General features: G+C 42.4%; 2 protein-coding genes and 1 long non-coding RNA gene across 3 annotated transcripts in view; all 3 read left to right on the top strand.

Moving 5' to 3' along the window:
* The first annotated feature begins 822 nt into the window (after positions 1 to 822).
* On the top strand, positions 823 to 2,946 carry LOC129773816 (uncharacterized). Its single transcript, XM_055777468.1, has one exon. It carries the CDS (start codon positions 823 to 825, stop codon positions 2,944 to 2,946), a length of 2,124 nt encoding a protein of 707 aa, XP_055633443.1.
* Positions 2,947 to 8,429: 5,483 nt separating this feature from the next.
* Positions 8,430 to 9,546, top strand: LOC129780184 (uncharacterized). Its single transcript, XR_008743856.1, has 3 exons — positions 8,430 to 8,731; positions 8,799 to 9,155; positions 9,223 to 9,546. It is a non-coding gene; the product is annotated as an uncharacterized LOC129780184 (long non-coding RNA).
* A 6,115-nt stretch (positions 9,547 to 15,661) lies between these two features.
* LOC129780177 (O-acyltransferase like protein-like) overlaps positions 15,662 to 16,379 on the top strand; it is a 103,182-nt gene continuing 102,464 nt past the window's right edge. Inside the window, exon 1 of the transcript XR_008743854.1 lies at positions 15,662 to 15,801. The gene's annotated coding sequence lies outside the window, so the exon portion shown is untranslated. The remainder of the gene's footprint in view (positions 15,802 to 16,379) is intronic.

Below are 16,379 nucleotides of genomic sequence, written 5' to 3'. Positions count from 1 at the left end.
GAGGAAGAAAGCTCCCGTCAGGTAGAGGTGGAGATTTCGGGTATCAGTGGAGGCAAGCGATATCCACTAAAAGACGTCAGGACGGTCGAGTCCCTTGCACTACCTCCGCAGACGCTGTGCTATAAAGAGCTTGCCGAGCGTTTCCCTCATCTGCGGAAGCTACCGGTCGTAGACTTCGAATCCAAAGCTCCAGGAATTCTCATTGGAGCAAAGAATACTCATCTCCCCGCCACCCAACAAATACGCGAAGGTTGCGTGGGAGAGCCGGTGGCAGCAAAAACTCGTCTCGGATGGGCGATCTACGGCTCAATGCCAAACGGGACGAACGTTGCGAGTTGCAACTTGCACATCTGTGGTTGTGATGTAGACAGGAGTCTGCACGAGCTAGTGAAGCAATATTTCACGGTCGAGAACGTGGGCGTCTCGGTGAATCAGAGTCCCGAATCGAACGACGACAAGCGAGCGAGGGCAATACTCGAGCAGACGACTAGAAAAGTCGAAAACGGCTTCGAGACTGGATTACTGTGGCGCTACGATTATGTAGAATTTCCCAATAATTACGCTATGGCTGTCCGACGGCTACGGTGCTTGGAGCGCCGTTTCAACGCGGATTCATCCTTGTTTGATAACGTCCAGCGGCAGATAGCGCAATACCAGCAAAAGGGCTACATTCACGAAGCTACGGAGGAGGAACTGGCCGAAGCGGATCAAAGGAGACTGTGGTATTTGCCGGTTGGAATAGTTCGAAACCCTTAGAAGCCCAACAAGATTCGCATCGTGTGGGATGCCGCAGCAACAGTGAACGGCATATCCCTGAATAGCATGCTACTAAAAGGACCGGATCTAGTCCAACCTCTCCCAGATATTCTCTGTGGATTCCGTGAGCGGAAGATTGCAGTCGTGGGAGATATCATGGAAATGTTCCATCAGTTGAAGATACGGCAAGCAGATCGTTACAGTCAGTTATTCGTCTGGCCCGGTGAAACCGGGCGTCCTCCGAAAACCTTTGTGATCGACGTAGCAACCTTCGGCTCAACTAGCTCACCATGCTCGGCGCAGTTCGTAAAAAATTTGAATGCAGCCGAGCAAGCAGAACAATATCCGAGGGCCGCGGAGGCGATTGTGCGCCGGCATTATGTCGACGATTACCTGCATAGTTTCGACAGTGAGGAAGAAGCATGTCAAGTTGTAGAGGAGGTCAAGTTGGTGCATAAACGAGGCGGATTCACAATTCGCAACTGGCTTTCGAATTCAGGCGCAGTACTCCGCCAGATTGGGGATACCGAAGCGAGAGCAACGAAGATCGTCGGTGAAGGCGGTCCCGAAGCAGAACGCGTGCTAGGCATGCAATGGAGAGCAACCGAGGATGTCTTCGTGTTCCCCAGCGATACCGACTTGGGAGCCGTCACCCCTACAAAGCGAGGCATCTTACGGTGCGTTATGAGTCAGTTTGATTCGTTGGGGCTTCTTTCCCATTTCCTCATCCATGGCCGGGTTATCATTCAGGATATATGGCGCACAAAAGCTGGTTGGGACGACGTGGTAGGCGAGCCAATCCTTGAACGATGGCATTTGTGGGTAGCCAAATTCAACGACCTGAAAGCTGTTCGTATACCTCGTGCCTATTTTCCGGGCGTAACGGCATCGGAAATCGAGGACTTGCACTTGCATATATTTGTCGACGGCAGCGAGACTGCCTATGCTTGTGTCGCCTACTTGAGGGCCACCATCCATGGAAAGTTCCAGTGTGCACTTGTCGGAGGAAAAGCGAAAGTAGCACCTTTGAAGAAGTTATCCATCCCGAGGCTGGAGCTGCAGGCGGCGTTAATAGGCTGTAGGTTGATGAAAACGTTATGCAGCAGTCACAGTCTCCCAATATCGCGACGAGTGATTTGGACCGATTCAAAAACCGTCCTTTCGTGGATCCATTCTGATCATCGTCGCTATCGACAGTTTGTCGCCTGCCGGATAGGAGAAATCCTCTCCAAGACAAACATTGAGGAGTGGCGGTACGTTCCATCGAAAATCAACGTCGCGGATGATGGAACCAAGTGGGCTAGTGGACCAAACCTGAAACCCGACAGCCGTTGGTTCAAAGGCCCGGAGTTTCTATGGGCACCAGAGGAGGCTTGGCCACAACAAGTAAAACCAGAGGAAACCGAAACCGAAGCTCGACCATGTCACATCCATATAGCAGTGCAACATGACGAAATCATTAACTGGGAACGCTTTTCGAAGTTCGAGAGGCTCCAAAGAACAGTTGCATACATCCACCGCTTCACAGACAACTGTAGACGCAAGGCGGCAAAACAACCACTGCAATCCTCGCACATTACCCAGGAAGAAATCTATAGAGCTGAAAATACCCTATGGCGATCGGCGCAGCTAGCTGAGTTTCCGGAAGAGATGGTTCGACTCCAGATGACAAAAGATGGACGAAAATCGAAACTCAACCAAGGTAGCCGTCTTTACAAGCTATCACCGTTCATCGACGAATGGGGAGTAGCGCGAATGGACACTCGAATCGCTGGGGCAATCTTCGTTCCGCACGATACTAGATTCCCAATCATCCTCCCGAAAGGTCATCGCCTCACCAACCTGGTCGTAGAGTGGTATCACCGACATTATCTGCATGCGAACAATGAAACCGTTATCAACGAGGTCCGCCAGCGATTTCACGTACCCTGTCTCCGAGCACTAGTCAGGAAACTCTCCAGAACCTGTATGCAGTGCAGAGTGTCAAAGGCAAAACCGCTGTGCCCACGTGAAGCACCACTTCCTGATGCGAGACTCAGTCCATATACTCGACCGTTCAGCTATGTTGGACTGGACTACTTCGGTCCCATTCAAGTCAAGGTCGGACGTCCTCTGGCCAAACGATGGGTGGCGCTGTTTACGTGCCTCACGGGCCGTCCATCTGGAGGTGGTACACTCCCTTTCCACTGAAGCCTGTAAGATGGCGATACGACGATTCGTAGTGCGGCGTGGATCACCCTTGGAGATTAGAAGTGATAACGGCACCAACTTCCTCGGAGCCAACCGTGAGCTACAGCATCAGATCCTGGATATGAACCAACAGCTATCCGCCGTGTTCACCAACGCTGCCACCAAGTGGGTATTCAATCCTCCGTCCGCTCCCCACATGGGTGGTTCGTGGGAGAGGCTCGTCCGGTCGATCAAGATCGCATTTTCGTCCCTGAATAGCAGCAGAAACCCGGACGACGAAACTCTTCTCACATTGATGACCGAAGCGGAAGGGATAGTCAACTCTAGACCTCTGACATTTGTATCACTGGAAGCGGAATCGCAAGAAGCTCTCACGCCAAATCATTTTCTGCTGCTGAGCTCGCAGGGAGTTACTCAACCTCCGAAGACTATATCTGGATGTCCTGAATCTGTTCGGACCAACTGGAGACTGACCACTAACCTCGTGGACCAATTTTGGAGCCGCTGGGTGCGAGAGTATCTCCCGACCATTGCTGGTCGTACCAAATGGTACGGAGAGGTGAAAGAACCGAAAGTTGGAGACCTAGCTGTCGTCGTGGATCCGTCTGTCCGAAACGGATGGCTGCGAGGACGTATTGTTTCCGTAATAAAGGGGAGAGATGGGCGAAGCAGACAAGTTCAAGTGAAGACGTCAGGAGGAGTGATGCGACGACCAGTGACTTGGGTTGCCATCTTGAACATCAAGGCCTAGGAAAACACTGAAGCAGGAAGTAACGCAGTACCACCGGACTCGATGGACGTGTATTACGGGTAGGGGAATGTTGAGGGGGCAAATCACGCCACTGTTCACTTCATATCACCCTGCGCATTTCAGTAGCATCAGCACCGCTCCATGACAGTTCATCTGATAACCGTCGAAATACAGCTGTCATAACAATCCCATATGTTTTCCTCATACACATCTTTGCTAACCACAACAAGGTAGAGTTCCATCCGAGTGTTATTAGAAATTAATATTGAAATCAATTTAAGTCATCCTGTAGTAAGCTTCGCTGTATACAAAACAAGGAGACCAAATGTAAGTCGAGATGAATTATTGTAAATCATATCTGAATTCATTATGTGAATATATTATATTATAGCTTTGAGATTACGCGAGATATTGATGACTAAAGCCAGCTATCGAGAAAATAATGGATAACTTTTTCCCCAACCTAATTTTACAAGTAGTCTACATTAATGTTATTAGTGTAACTTATCACATATTACGAGTGATTTTTTTTTATCCATAATATATATTTTTATTAAGGCTCATATGGCGTCAGCCTAACAGGGCCGGGAGTTCAATATTTCGACAATGTTTGCTTACAACTATGTTAGTAATATGTAACCGATTACTCACGGTTGGCTCGAGGTTAGTATTACAAGTGTTCTCATAATTGGGATATTGCAGTCTTCAATGCTCTGTACGTGTGCCCGACACGGGATACTTCCTATTGGGATGCAGTTGACCATTAATCAGCAACACCCCCATAGTCTGTACCCCATATCTAGCGTGGTTTATGCAACATTACGAGTGAATGTTGCATAAACGAAATACAACAGCAAATTTTGATTTGTACTTTTTCTACAACTTCAAGCTGACACGTAATTCCATTTACAAGTTCGTTTTTTGACTACGTCTAACCGGAATATATGAGAGGTAAAATGAAAACTCAAACACAGAACATTTGTATCGATTGTGACAAAGAAGTCGAAGAAGAAAAATTCCGAAAGATGCGGTTGGAAGCTGAGAAAGTTCTGGTTATTTCAGGTAGACATGGGAAGTGTTGATCACAAACGGACTTAGTCCGCATGATGTTCGAGAAAACACCGTGAATTGGGTGAGTTTAGTAGGACAGACCGATGGAGCAAATAGTATTGCTGCCCCGTCATCCAGAAAGCACCGATTCCATTTCACTCTTTGAACCAATGAATATATTACCGAGTAGTTTCCAGAGTGTTGGATCAACATCGGAACCAACTCAAATACCAGCATCAATGGAGATGATAACTTTGTAAGCTACATTCAACACTAGTCTTCAGTGCCGCGACAAATAATAAGTACAGTTTCATACCACAGCGATAGCTGTGTGCGATCCTCGGTATCAAGTGGCATCGTCGCACATTCCGTCCATTAAGCAACTACCGCCGCCAACCCATGATGACCGATGAGGATGCTCATTAGGTGTTCCAAGTGGTTCGAACCAGTTGAACCCGTTATGATAGATGTTTGCATATAAAATATGATTAATCACGAGCATGAGGCTACAAGGATGATCGAGGACGATCGGACTGGATCACCATCACCATCACTGGGACTCTGATCTACCGACTATGCACGAGCACCATCTCAGATATCAGTGAAACGTTGTGGGTGTAAACACATTGGCCTTTTAAGCAACTTTGCATACTTGAAATATACAAAAAAGACTTCTACTTTTTGAAAAGGGTTAAATTTTTTTTTAATTTTTTACAAAAAAATCTAATGGAATTGATTTGTTGAAGCAAATAACTAAGCACTATAACCGTCAAGTAAAGCGTTCGTCCCACCATAGAAGGTTGAATACGATCAGCATACAAAAATTTTCCAGTACCAAATTTCCACTTTAAGTTTGGGAGGTTGAAATCGCCAAATACCACAACTTCATCAGCTGGAAGCGCACGTGAAGCTATTGTCGACACCGATTGTACATGCGCATCGATCAATGCGACATCTCGAGTACGATTCCTACCTTCCAGAATAAAAATTCATTTTTCTCCAGAACGTATTTTTTTAAGTTCTCAAAAAAATACAGTTTCCAACCGGTCGTCTATACATCGGAATATTGGACAATTTGCGTGGGAACATTTTTTCTAACAACTTTTTCATGAGGGGATCTTCGTAGCCTAATTGGTTTCGTGTCCATTACTAAGCGAACGATCATGAGCTCATAACTCAGGGCCCCTCAATTGACCATCTTTGTGTGTTATTCTAGCTATGCCCACGCAACAATCATCATGTGACGGTAATCCTAGTACCTTACCGCTCACATTTTCGATTTGCTGCATCGGTAATTGGCACTTTTAATAACACAACAATGGAAGCCTCATATCAACAGTCCTACAGTCCAACTGTGAACATTCGAACAATAGGAATATTCTTACGCCGAAAAAGGCGACATGTGTTGTGTATCGATAGAATAGGAATACTCTTACGCCTAAAAATGGTAACAGTGTAATATACAACAAAATTTATCGTAAGATAAAAATGTACACGAATGAATTCGGCTCTGTTACAGCTGTATTTCTAAATGAGCCTAATAAAATAAACTGATTAAATAAAAAAAAACTTTTCTATGTTGTTTTCTTTGAAAAAATTGCAAATAATCCTAATTTCGTTTAAAGTCAAAATATCGATATAGTGCATTCCACAATGTTTTAGATCTTATTGAAATATGAACTTTTGTCGAAGACGTCAATTTTCTATCTTTTATAGTTTCTGGAATATAGGGCATTTTTGTATGGAGATCCCTGAAAGAATAATGTTTTACTCGTAATGTAATTGTGATTGACATTTTTCTAAATAGAAAAAAGTTAGCAGAGCTAGAAAAAGTTTAAAAAAAAAAAAAGGAAAAGTTGTTGTTCGAAAAACTTTTTTCCTGTAAAAGTGCCCATCTTCCAATGTATGGACAACTTGTTGATATAATTTATAATTTAAAAAAAAAATTTTAAACATTTCTTTCAGCATATTTTTTTAAAAAAATTTTAATATTTTTACATGAAAATATAAACAATTACCTACATTTGATCCTTGACCAGAATTTTATAGGTGTTATAGTTTTTGAGTTCTATTTTTTTGTAAAAAATCAAGAATTTTTTTTGGCCCTTTTCGAAAAGTAATCTAATTTTTTCTAATATTTCAAGTATACAAGCTGCTTAGGAGACCCATGTGTTTACACTTACTACGTTACGCTTCTATCTGAGATGGAGCTGCCAACTCCTAAGACGAGTTGGCATGAAATTTGTCTATAATTATAGTATTATATACACAGTGCATTCAAAAAGTTCCTATTTTTTAAAACAAAGAAAACACGAGTATGAAATGATTAAATATTAGTTTTCTGCATATAGGCCTTCTCTTTCCACACCAATTTTTTAACATTCGTAGAGGTGTCGGAAGGCACGCTTAAACTGCTCAGCCGATATGGAGTTCATGATACACGTCACATTTCGTTGAATGTCTGGAACATCTGGAAAATAGCTTGGGAAACAAGAAAAAACCTGCCAGGGCAAGGTCCGGTGAATAGGGGGATAAGTGATGACAGTCACCTTTCGTTTGGCTAGAAACTGCGCTACCAAAATCGAGGTGTACGCGGGCGCATTGTCATGAAGAAAAAAACATTCTCTAGATCGGGACTGGTCGGGCCGCATGCGCCATATCCGTGCCAATAATCGTTCCAGGACACTTTTGTAGAAGACCGCATTCACTGTTCGCCCTGGGACCACAAGGCGGCTCTCTGCTCCACAATTTCAAATTGTGACGCGACAAAAAATCTCAATTCTGGCCATATTCAAAGGCCTGCGGATTGGTGCGGCGTGTATTGGAGCAACTACGTCATTCATTGACGATTATCATAACGCACCACAATAATGGAACAACAGAATGTTTGATCATAAAAATGAAAACATCAGAACAGATATGTTGGAGTAGTGAGCACTCGCATACTGCTATGTAGTGGCTGAGGTGGAAACAAAATAAAAAATTGCGCAAGTATCATATCTATTGTTGTTTACCATTGACTTGTAGAATGTAGCATGTTGAATAGATGGAATGCCGCCTTAATAGGTAACAAAAAATAGGTTATGTGGTTGTTGTATAGGTTATGTGGACGATACAACGAGAAATCTTTAGGTCAAAAGAAGGGGTGTGTATGTTATTTTAGCTGCAGATAGACAGGTCAGAAGAGCCAAAATTACATCATTAAAAGAAATCATTTGGAAACTGACAGCCAAGATCGCAGACCTAGACGTATATGGCAGTAATAGGGAATGTTGGAACAACACTCTGTCGCGATGAAAATATTTTGCCAACTCCCTTGCCAACTGAAAAAATAAAATCAGCAGGCTGTTCTTTTTCACGCTTTGTAGCCATCCATCAGTCCAGGCGGAAAGTTTACAGCCACGCATCAATTATTATTATAACTGAATATGTATTTGATTGAGATTTAGGGCCTTATTCCCGTATCCACGTACACTTACGTTCCCACTACCCTTACATCTCACTTCACTTTGTTGTACTTATTCCCGTTTCGTGAAGTGTAAAAATGAACTTCGTGTATTAAGTGGAGTGGATACCAAAATGACCGTGTGTTCATTTCCAATGTCGTTTCTAAGAGAAACGTCAGTTGTATTTTATTTTGTTTATCCTCGAGTTGTGTCGATACACCCAGAAAATGGATTACTAAAAAAAAACTTCCAAATCTTTTGTAATTCAAACATTAGTAGAATGTACATATTTTCTGTAAATATTACCAATCGTTTGTAAAATGAATGTCAGATGTAATACACATCCCTACCAACGAATGATTCATTTTACTTCGCGGTGTTAGTATTTTTTACGATTGTCATTACTGGCAACCGCGAAGAAAATGTGAACATAACATTATTAGTCTAATTACCGAGTAGATAATTGAGTTGAACGGCACTACTTTCCGATATTGATTTCTTCACAGAAGAAGGTCGAATTAACCCAAATTCGGGACAGGTAAGTAATATTCTTGACAATCAATTCAATTTATGTTCTTTAATTAATATTGATACATATTGGATAGCAATGATTCGTCCTCGTCTGCTGCGGAAGAATTTGAAGACATTACTTCAATAATAAGGAATCTGGGTACTTCGAAACACAAAAACGAACCCTGTCGAGTCCTAGATTCATCTTTATGCTATTGGATTTGGTCAAGGACAACTTCATAAACGCTTTGCAGATTGTGATAGGTGGTTCGATCAATTGGATGTTTTCCGGATTCGTCACGACAGAGGTTCCGTATCCACTGAGGCTGCGCGTCAAGTCAATATTGCAACGGGGCATAGAGCAGGCCTCACCTAATGCCGCCAGGTTCGTGATATTTCCGATTGTGTTTGGCTGAAACGTAATTACACGCTGGTCCAGGGAGAGGATAATGGTGAGAATTGAGTAGTCTGGCGTAGCCATTTGTGGTAATGATTGTGTATTTTTTTCCTAATTTCTAGCCGTGACCCAATTGATGCAGGATCAGATGTCTATAGTTTAGATAGTTCAATGAATAATATAAAAAAGTTAGTTAGCTCAATAAATGAACAAATATGCATACAAAAAATCAATAAATTAAATACAATATACGCATTAAGGTTGGGTTAACATAACATGTTTAGGGTGTACGTTAAATCAACGTTGAACCGAATGCTTCTACTTGCCGATTTAACATTTGTTTACCATTCTTATCGCGTAATATGTACGAATCTGGGTCATGCGAATAGAATCAAATTGGTAGTCAAAAAGAAACCAATTGAAATGTCAATAATCAGGAAGGAAAAAAGTTTCTACATTTTTTCATCAATTAATGCGAGCGTTTTCATTCGTTTTCCTAAGTTCGAAGCCGCCGGACGCATATATTTTGTTATCGTGTATCGTTGAAGTGATACCGTTATTCTCGTGGCTGGTCAAGTGATTGTGCACAATAACGGGATTCCCTAGATTGTAACTGGATTGCATTGAAGCGGACACAACAAGCAGGAGGAAGAAGGCCTACAGCGCGGGCGCTGTGTGCTGTGTGCTGGTGGATTTATCGCCTCACGTCATCGACACCATTATCGTACTGTGGTGCGATACACCGGTTCAGCTGCACCGAAGGATTGATACGCGTTGGAGATTATCCGCACTGGTGTGGTGTGCATAATAAGTATAAATAATTTTATTAGGTTAAGTTTATTAGGTTAAGAAAGAAAAAACAAAAAAAATATTGAAAAATTAACTAAAAAGTGTACATCTGCCACTTTAAATGGCAGATGAAGAAGGAACCATTGACATGGAGATTGAATCCACTGTCTACCCCTCCATATCTACGGGAGCTGGAAAGTCGCCTCAACGCGTTCCCCCCCTCGGATGTCTCTTTAGAGGGAGAGTTAAGCCACCTAAACAAGCCCCCCTCAAGAAAATTTGCAAACCTTTCCTCTTCACCCCCTCAATCTCCTGCTCCCGCTTCCGATCAACTCCCGAACTTGCCTCCCAGCCCTACTGTTCCTGATCCCGCTCTACAATCGACCTCGTCCTCCCCCTCAGTTGTTTCCTCTCCTCGTGTCAAGGTCTATCCAGAAGATTCACCTGGATCTGGCCCCTGGGTTGTTTTCTTCCGGCCCAAACCAAAAGGAAAATCTCTAAATGTCATTCAAATTTCTAAAGATCTGGCAAGATATTATTCCTCCGTGGTCGAAATTAGAAAGGTTAGACCGAACAAACTGCGTGTTGTCGTGGCTAATCGGAAGCACGCTAACGATATTGTTGTCGACAATCGTTTTGTAATAGAATATCGCGTATATGTGCCCTGCCATAACGTAGAAATTGCGGGGGTGATTACAGAAACGGGACTGACGAGCGAAATAATAAAAGAGGGAGATGGCAGATTTAAACAGCTCCCTTTGAAGCAAATTAAAATTTTGGACTGCCAGCAACATGGAAAAGTTTCCCAGAATGGGGAAGAAAAAAAATTCACGCCGTCCGACTCGTTTCGAGTAACTTTTGCTGGTTCCGCCCTCCCTGACTACGTTATGGTGGATAAATTAAGGCTTCCAGTGCGACTCTTCGTGCCAAAGCCCATGACTTGCAACAAATGCAAGTCAGTTGGTCATACAGCAGACTATTGCGCCAACAAGGAGCGCTGTGCCACTTGCGGAGAGCAACATGAGGGGAAATCCTGCAGTGCGACTGAGCATAAATGTCCATATTGCGGGGGATCCCCACACGAGCTTGTGAAACTTATAAGAGTCGCTGGGATAAACAGAAGCGCTCTTTGAAGGAACGCTCGAAGCGCACTTTTGCGGAAATTTTGAAGGGCGCTTCTCCACCGGTTCAAGAACAACAACCAATCAACACACAAAATGCCTTCGCCACGTTGCCCGTTGACGAAATGGAAGCGGACACAGCTAACGGGGGCACACCGTTCATTTTCCAAGGGAATCCCCGGCGCAAAAATGTGACCACTCCCAATGTTCAAGAACAAGTCCCTCCGGTGATAACCCCTGTTAGCTTGCCTAAAAAATCGAGTGCAGCGGACAAGCAAAATCAGGTTCCTCCTGGCTTCCGTGGCAATAGTTCACCTTCGAACGACGCAGCACTCGAGGGGACATCAAAAACCCCAACTGTTCCTATTTTTTCGTCCAGCTAAACTTCCCAATCGGGATTTAAAAAGTTGTCTGACCTTTTGGATCAAATCTTCAAGTGTTTTAATGTTTCCGACTCCATCAGAACCATTGTCATCTCAATGCTTCCAGTATTAATGACAATTTTACAGCAATTGATGCAAACATGGCCTCTCCTTGCAATGAATCTCTCTTGATGTCTAATTCAAATAGAGAGGTCGGAGATATCACTGTTTTACAGTGGAATTGTCGTAGTCTTATCCTTAAATTGGATACATTCAAATTTTTAATTCATAAATTCAATTGTGATGTTTTTACTCTGTCCGAAACTTGGCCATGGTGGGATAGCCAATGTTCAAAGCTTTATCAGGATAAATCGAACGCATTCAAAGCTTTTCGGAAACGTGGAACCATTGAAAATTTTCAATCGTATTTGGACCTTGAAAATCAATTTAAAAAATTTGATCAAAGGGAAAAAACGTGCTTATTGGCGAAATTTCGTGGGAGGTTTGTCACGAGAAACGTCAATGAAAAAATTATGGAAAGTGGCTCGAAACATGAAAAATCGCTCTTCAACGAATGAAAGCGAAGAATATTCACATCGATGGATTTTCAATTTTGCACGGAAGGTTTGTCCTGATTCCGCTCCTGTGCAAAAAATTGTTCGAGATATACCTCAAGATAGGTGCGATCTTGATTCCGAGTTTTCGATGGTAGAATTCTCCCTTGCTCTCCTTTCTTGTAACAATTCGGCTCCAGGATCGGATAGAATTAAGTTCAACTTGTTGAAAAACCTCCCTGATGTGGCGAAACATCGCTTGTTGAATTTATTCAATCGGTTCATGGAGCATAATATTGTTCCTGATAATTGGAGACAAGTAAGAGTTATAGCTATTCAAAAACCCGGAAGGCCCGCGTCCGACTTCAATTCGTACCGCCCAATAGCAATGCTGTCTTGTATACGGAAATTGTTGGAGAAAATGATCTTGTTTCGCCTTGATCGATGGGTTGAAACGAATGGCCTACTCTCAGATACACAATATGGGTTCCGCAGGGGCAAGGGGACGAATGATTGTCTTGCGTTGCTTTCTTCAGAAATTCAAATGGCTTCAGTATTCTTGGACATAAAGGGGGCCTTTGATCCTGTTTCAATAGAGGTTTTGTCAGACAAATTACACTCTCGGGGTCTGCCGCCTCTATTGAATAATATGTTATATAACTTGCTTTGTGAGAAACATTTGAACTTTTCTCACGGAGATTCGGCAGTAAGTCGGTTCTCTTACATGGGCCTCCCCCAGGGCTCATGTTTAAGCCCCCTTTTGTACAACTTCTATGTCAGCGACATCGACAATTGCCTTACACAAAATTGCAGCCTAAGACAACTTGCAGATGATGGAGTGGTGTCGGTCGTAGGATCAAACGAATCCGACCTGCAAGGACCCTTACAAGATACTTTGAACAATTTTTCAACCTGGGCCATTGGGCTAGGGATCGAATTCTCCACGGAGAAAACAGAGATGGTGGTTTTTTCTAGGAAGCATAGACCAGCAAAACCAAAGCTTCAACTTTTGGGTAAACCGATCACTCATGCTATGTCATTCAAGTATCTTGGGGTTTGGTTCGACTCCAAATGTACTTGGGGGGCCCATATTAGGTATCTGAGTAAAAAATGTCAACAAAGAATAAACTTTCTCCGTACAATTACCGGCACCTGGTGGGGAGCCCATCCCGAAGATCTTATTATGTTGTATCGAACAACTATTCTCTCAGTGATGGAGTATGGCAGTTTCTGTTTTCAATCAGCTGCCAAAACACACCTCATTAAACTCGAGCGAATTCAGTATCTTTGTCTCCGTTTTGCGTTGGGATGTATGCCCTCAACGCATACCATGAGCCTCGAGGTTTTGGCAGGCGTACTCCCACTAAAAGATCGCTTCAATTTATTATCTCTTCGGTTCCTCATCCGGTGTAAGGTAATGAACCCATTGGTGATCGGAAATTTTGAGCAACTGAGCGAGCTAAATTTTCATTCTGGATTTATGAGCTCATATCATGAATTCATCTCCATGCAGGTTAATCCTTCTTCGTATATTCCCAACCTTGTTTGTTTCCCTGACTACATCAATTCCTCTGTACATTTTGATCTGTTCATGAAGGAGAAAATCCATGATATTCCAGATTACCTTCTATCGGGGATCGTTCCTACGATCTGCAATGCAAAGTATGGGCGTATCAATTGTGATAATATGTATTTTACTGATGGGTCCTCTATGAATGAGTCCATAGGATTTGGAGTGTTCAACGTATTTTTTAGCACCTCACACAGTCTTCAGTATCCTTGCTCAGTATATATTGCTGAATTGGCAGCAATACACTGGGCGCTGGACAGCGTCGCCTCACGACCTGTTGAACACTATTACATTGTAACGGATAGTCTTAGCTCTGTCGAAGCTATCCGTTCAGTGAGGCCGGAAAAGCACTCGCCGTACTTCCTTGAGAGAATACGAGAAATTTTGAGTGCTTTAACCAGACGCTGTTATGTCATTACCTTTGTCTGGGTCCCTTCACATTGCTCAATTCCGGGTAATGAGAGGGCTGACTCATTAGCAAAGGTAGGTGCAATTGAAGGCGAAATTTATCAGCGTCAAATCACCTTCAATGAATTTTATTCTTTAGTTCGTAAAAATACCATCGTTAACTGGCAACGCAAATGGAACGAAGATGAATTGGGCCGGTGGCTCCACTCAATTATCCCTAAGGTTAGCCTTAAACCATGGTTCAAAAGTCTGGACTTGAGTTGGGACTTTATTCGCACCTTCTCCCGACTCATGTCCAATCAGTGTTCGTTAAACGCGCTACTCTTTCGTTTTGATCTTGCCGACAGCAATATCTGTGCCTGTGGCCAAGGTTACCACGACATCGAACACGTTGTTTGGTCGTGCGAGGAGTATCTTGTTGCCAGATCGAATTTAGAAAACTCTCTTCGGACTAGAGGAAGGTAGCCCAATGTGCCGGTGAGAGATGTGTTGGCTAGTTTAGACCTTGAATACATGTCCCAAATATATGTTAAAGGAAAAATATTAAGGAAAATACTTGTAACAATACAAGTATTTTCCTTAATTCTAATGTTAATGGTGTAGAAAACCGATTACACGCGGTCTACTCGAGTTTAGAAGGGTGACATATTTTCTTCAGGAGAAGGAAGGGATAAAAGGATATGTTGACAAAGTTCACTCTCACATTCACACTCACATTCATTACACTCAATTCTTAAGCCTATCTTATATCTAATATGTATTTACATTTCACCTTATTCTATTGTTAATAAGAAGGGATTTGATTTCTCGCGAAGGAAAAGGAAAAGGAGAATATAAGGATATAAGATATGGTGCACCCGTGGCCGAGTAGTTCGCGTCTCACATTATCATGCCGGGTGTGCGGGTTCGATTCCCGTTCTGGCCGGAGGATTTTTCGTCAAAGAAATTTCCTCAGACTTGCACTGTGGTCACGCGTATTCTAGAGCTTGCCCCTCGGAATACATTCAAGGCGTGTTATTTGGCTTAAGAAATCTCAACTAAGTATTAATGAATGACGCTAGTTAATGCATATGTTGAGACGGCAAAAGTTCCACAGGGAACGTTAACGCCATACAAGAAGAAGAAGACTTGTAACAATACAGTCAGGAGTTTGGCTCCTTTAAACTTATGTAACTGAGCCTGTAAAAATAAACGATTTAATAAAAAAAAAAAATGCGAGCGTTTGAAATCATGAAAGCACAACTGACAATTCGGTAGATTTGCAGAAATTAGTTTTGGTATTTTCAGAAATTTCAGTCTTATTGACTTCAAAACTCCTCTAAACTTAATTGTAATTCAATTTTACTTCTCGCCAAATGTTAGGTTTTAATTATTTCGAACACTAGAGTTGTATTATTTGAACTTTTTCCTTTCTAAAAATACGAATTACCCAAATTACAACCTTTATTTCCATTCTATTTCAGTCACAAAGGGTCAATAAACAAAGCCCGAGTGATGAAAACGTTTGCTCTTTTTATATGAGAAACGTTTGCCAGCATGGGGAAAAAAAGCTGTAAGATTTTTTTTTTCAACCAAAACGCACTTGAAAAATAGATTCAAGTAGATTCAAATGTTATTAATCGTTGGTAATATTTACCAAAAAACTCGTCATATATACTAACTTTTTGGGAGAGTGTATGATTATGATGAGCACGGGGAATCGCTCTGTTTACACAAGCGAGAGCGTGAAGTGTAAACCAGAATAACATCGGTGGATGAACTTGGTGTATTCATAATGAATTCAACCAAATGTTTACAGTGGCGTGCACTCCGGAATAAGGTTGTACTCACTCCACATTGTTTTCACGTGTAGTGTATTCGGGAATAAGCCCCTTAGGTTGTAGGATTACACTAAAATGTGAGTAGTATTAAAAATGAAATTTAACTAATCTGAATCTCAGCGTTGCTCATCTCCTGTTGCAACATCGCAGTTCTTTCCCTCGGGCCTTGTGATGAACGAGGAGATATACAGTACGAAGTGTCTGCCGAAAGTTACCGGCTTCATCGAAGAGTATCACAAGAATAAGGATATGATAGGGCCCTATTCCAAAACCCGAGAAGAGCAATTCGTCTCGTCTCGTCTCGGCTTCAGTCACTGTCGAGACGAGTAAAATATCCCATTCCGGTACATGAGTTTCATTGAAAGGTTTTATTTGGTAGACTGGAGAGACTTCAGTCAGTCAGTTCTCGGTATGAGTGATGTCAGATGAGAAGACATGTTTTTGTTTTGAGAAAAACCAACAAACAGTTTTAAAATTGATCAATCGATACTCTTTTCTCAGTGCCAAAATATAAAAAAAAAACATAACAAAAAGGAATTGACGAATTTACGCAAAGCTGAATCAGCTCATGCGACATCTACATTAGAGCTCAGAACCACAAAAGTGAGGGTGCTTGTTTATTTTACGCACTGAAAAGCAATATTCGGTGGTGATT

This window comes from Toxorhynchites rutilus, chromosome 3 (assembly GCF_029784135.1).
Source record: "Toxorhynchites rutilus septentrionalis strain SRP chromosome 3, ASM2978413v1, whole genome shotgun sequence".
Taxonomy (NCBI): Eukaryota; Metazoa; Arthropoda; class Insecta; order Diptera; family Culicidae; genus Toxorhynchites; species Toxorhynchites rutilus.
The sequence above is the reverse complement of the archived record's forward strand: the minus strand, read 5'-3'. Positions and strand labels throughout refer to the sequence as shown.

Excerpts from the sequence above, each read along its gene's own strand:
- LOC129773816 (XM_055777468.1), top strand. The coding sequence starts at position 823 with ATGCTACTAAAAGGACCGGATCTAGTCCAACCTCTCCCAGATATTCTC.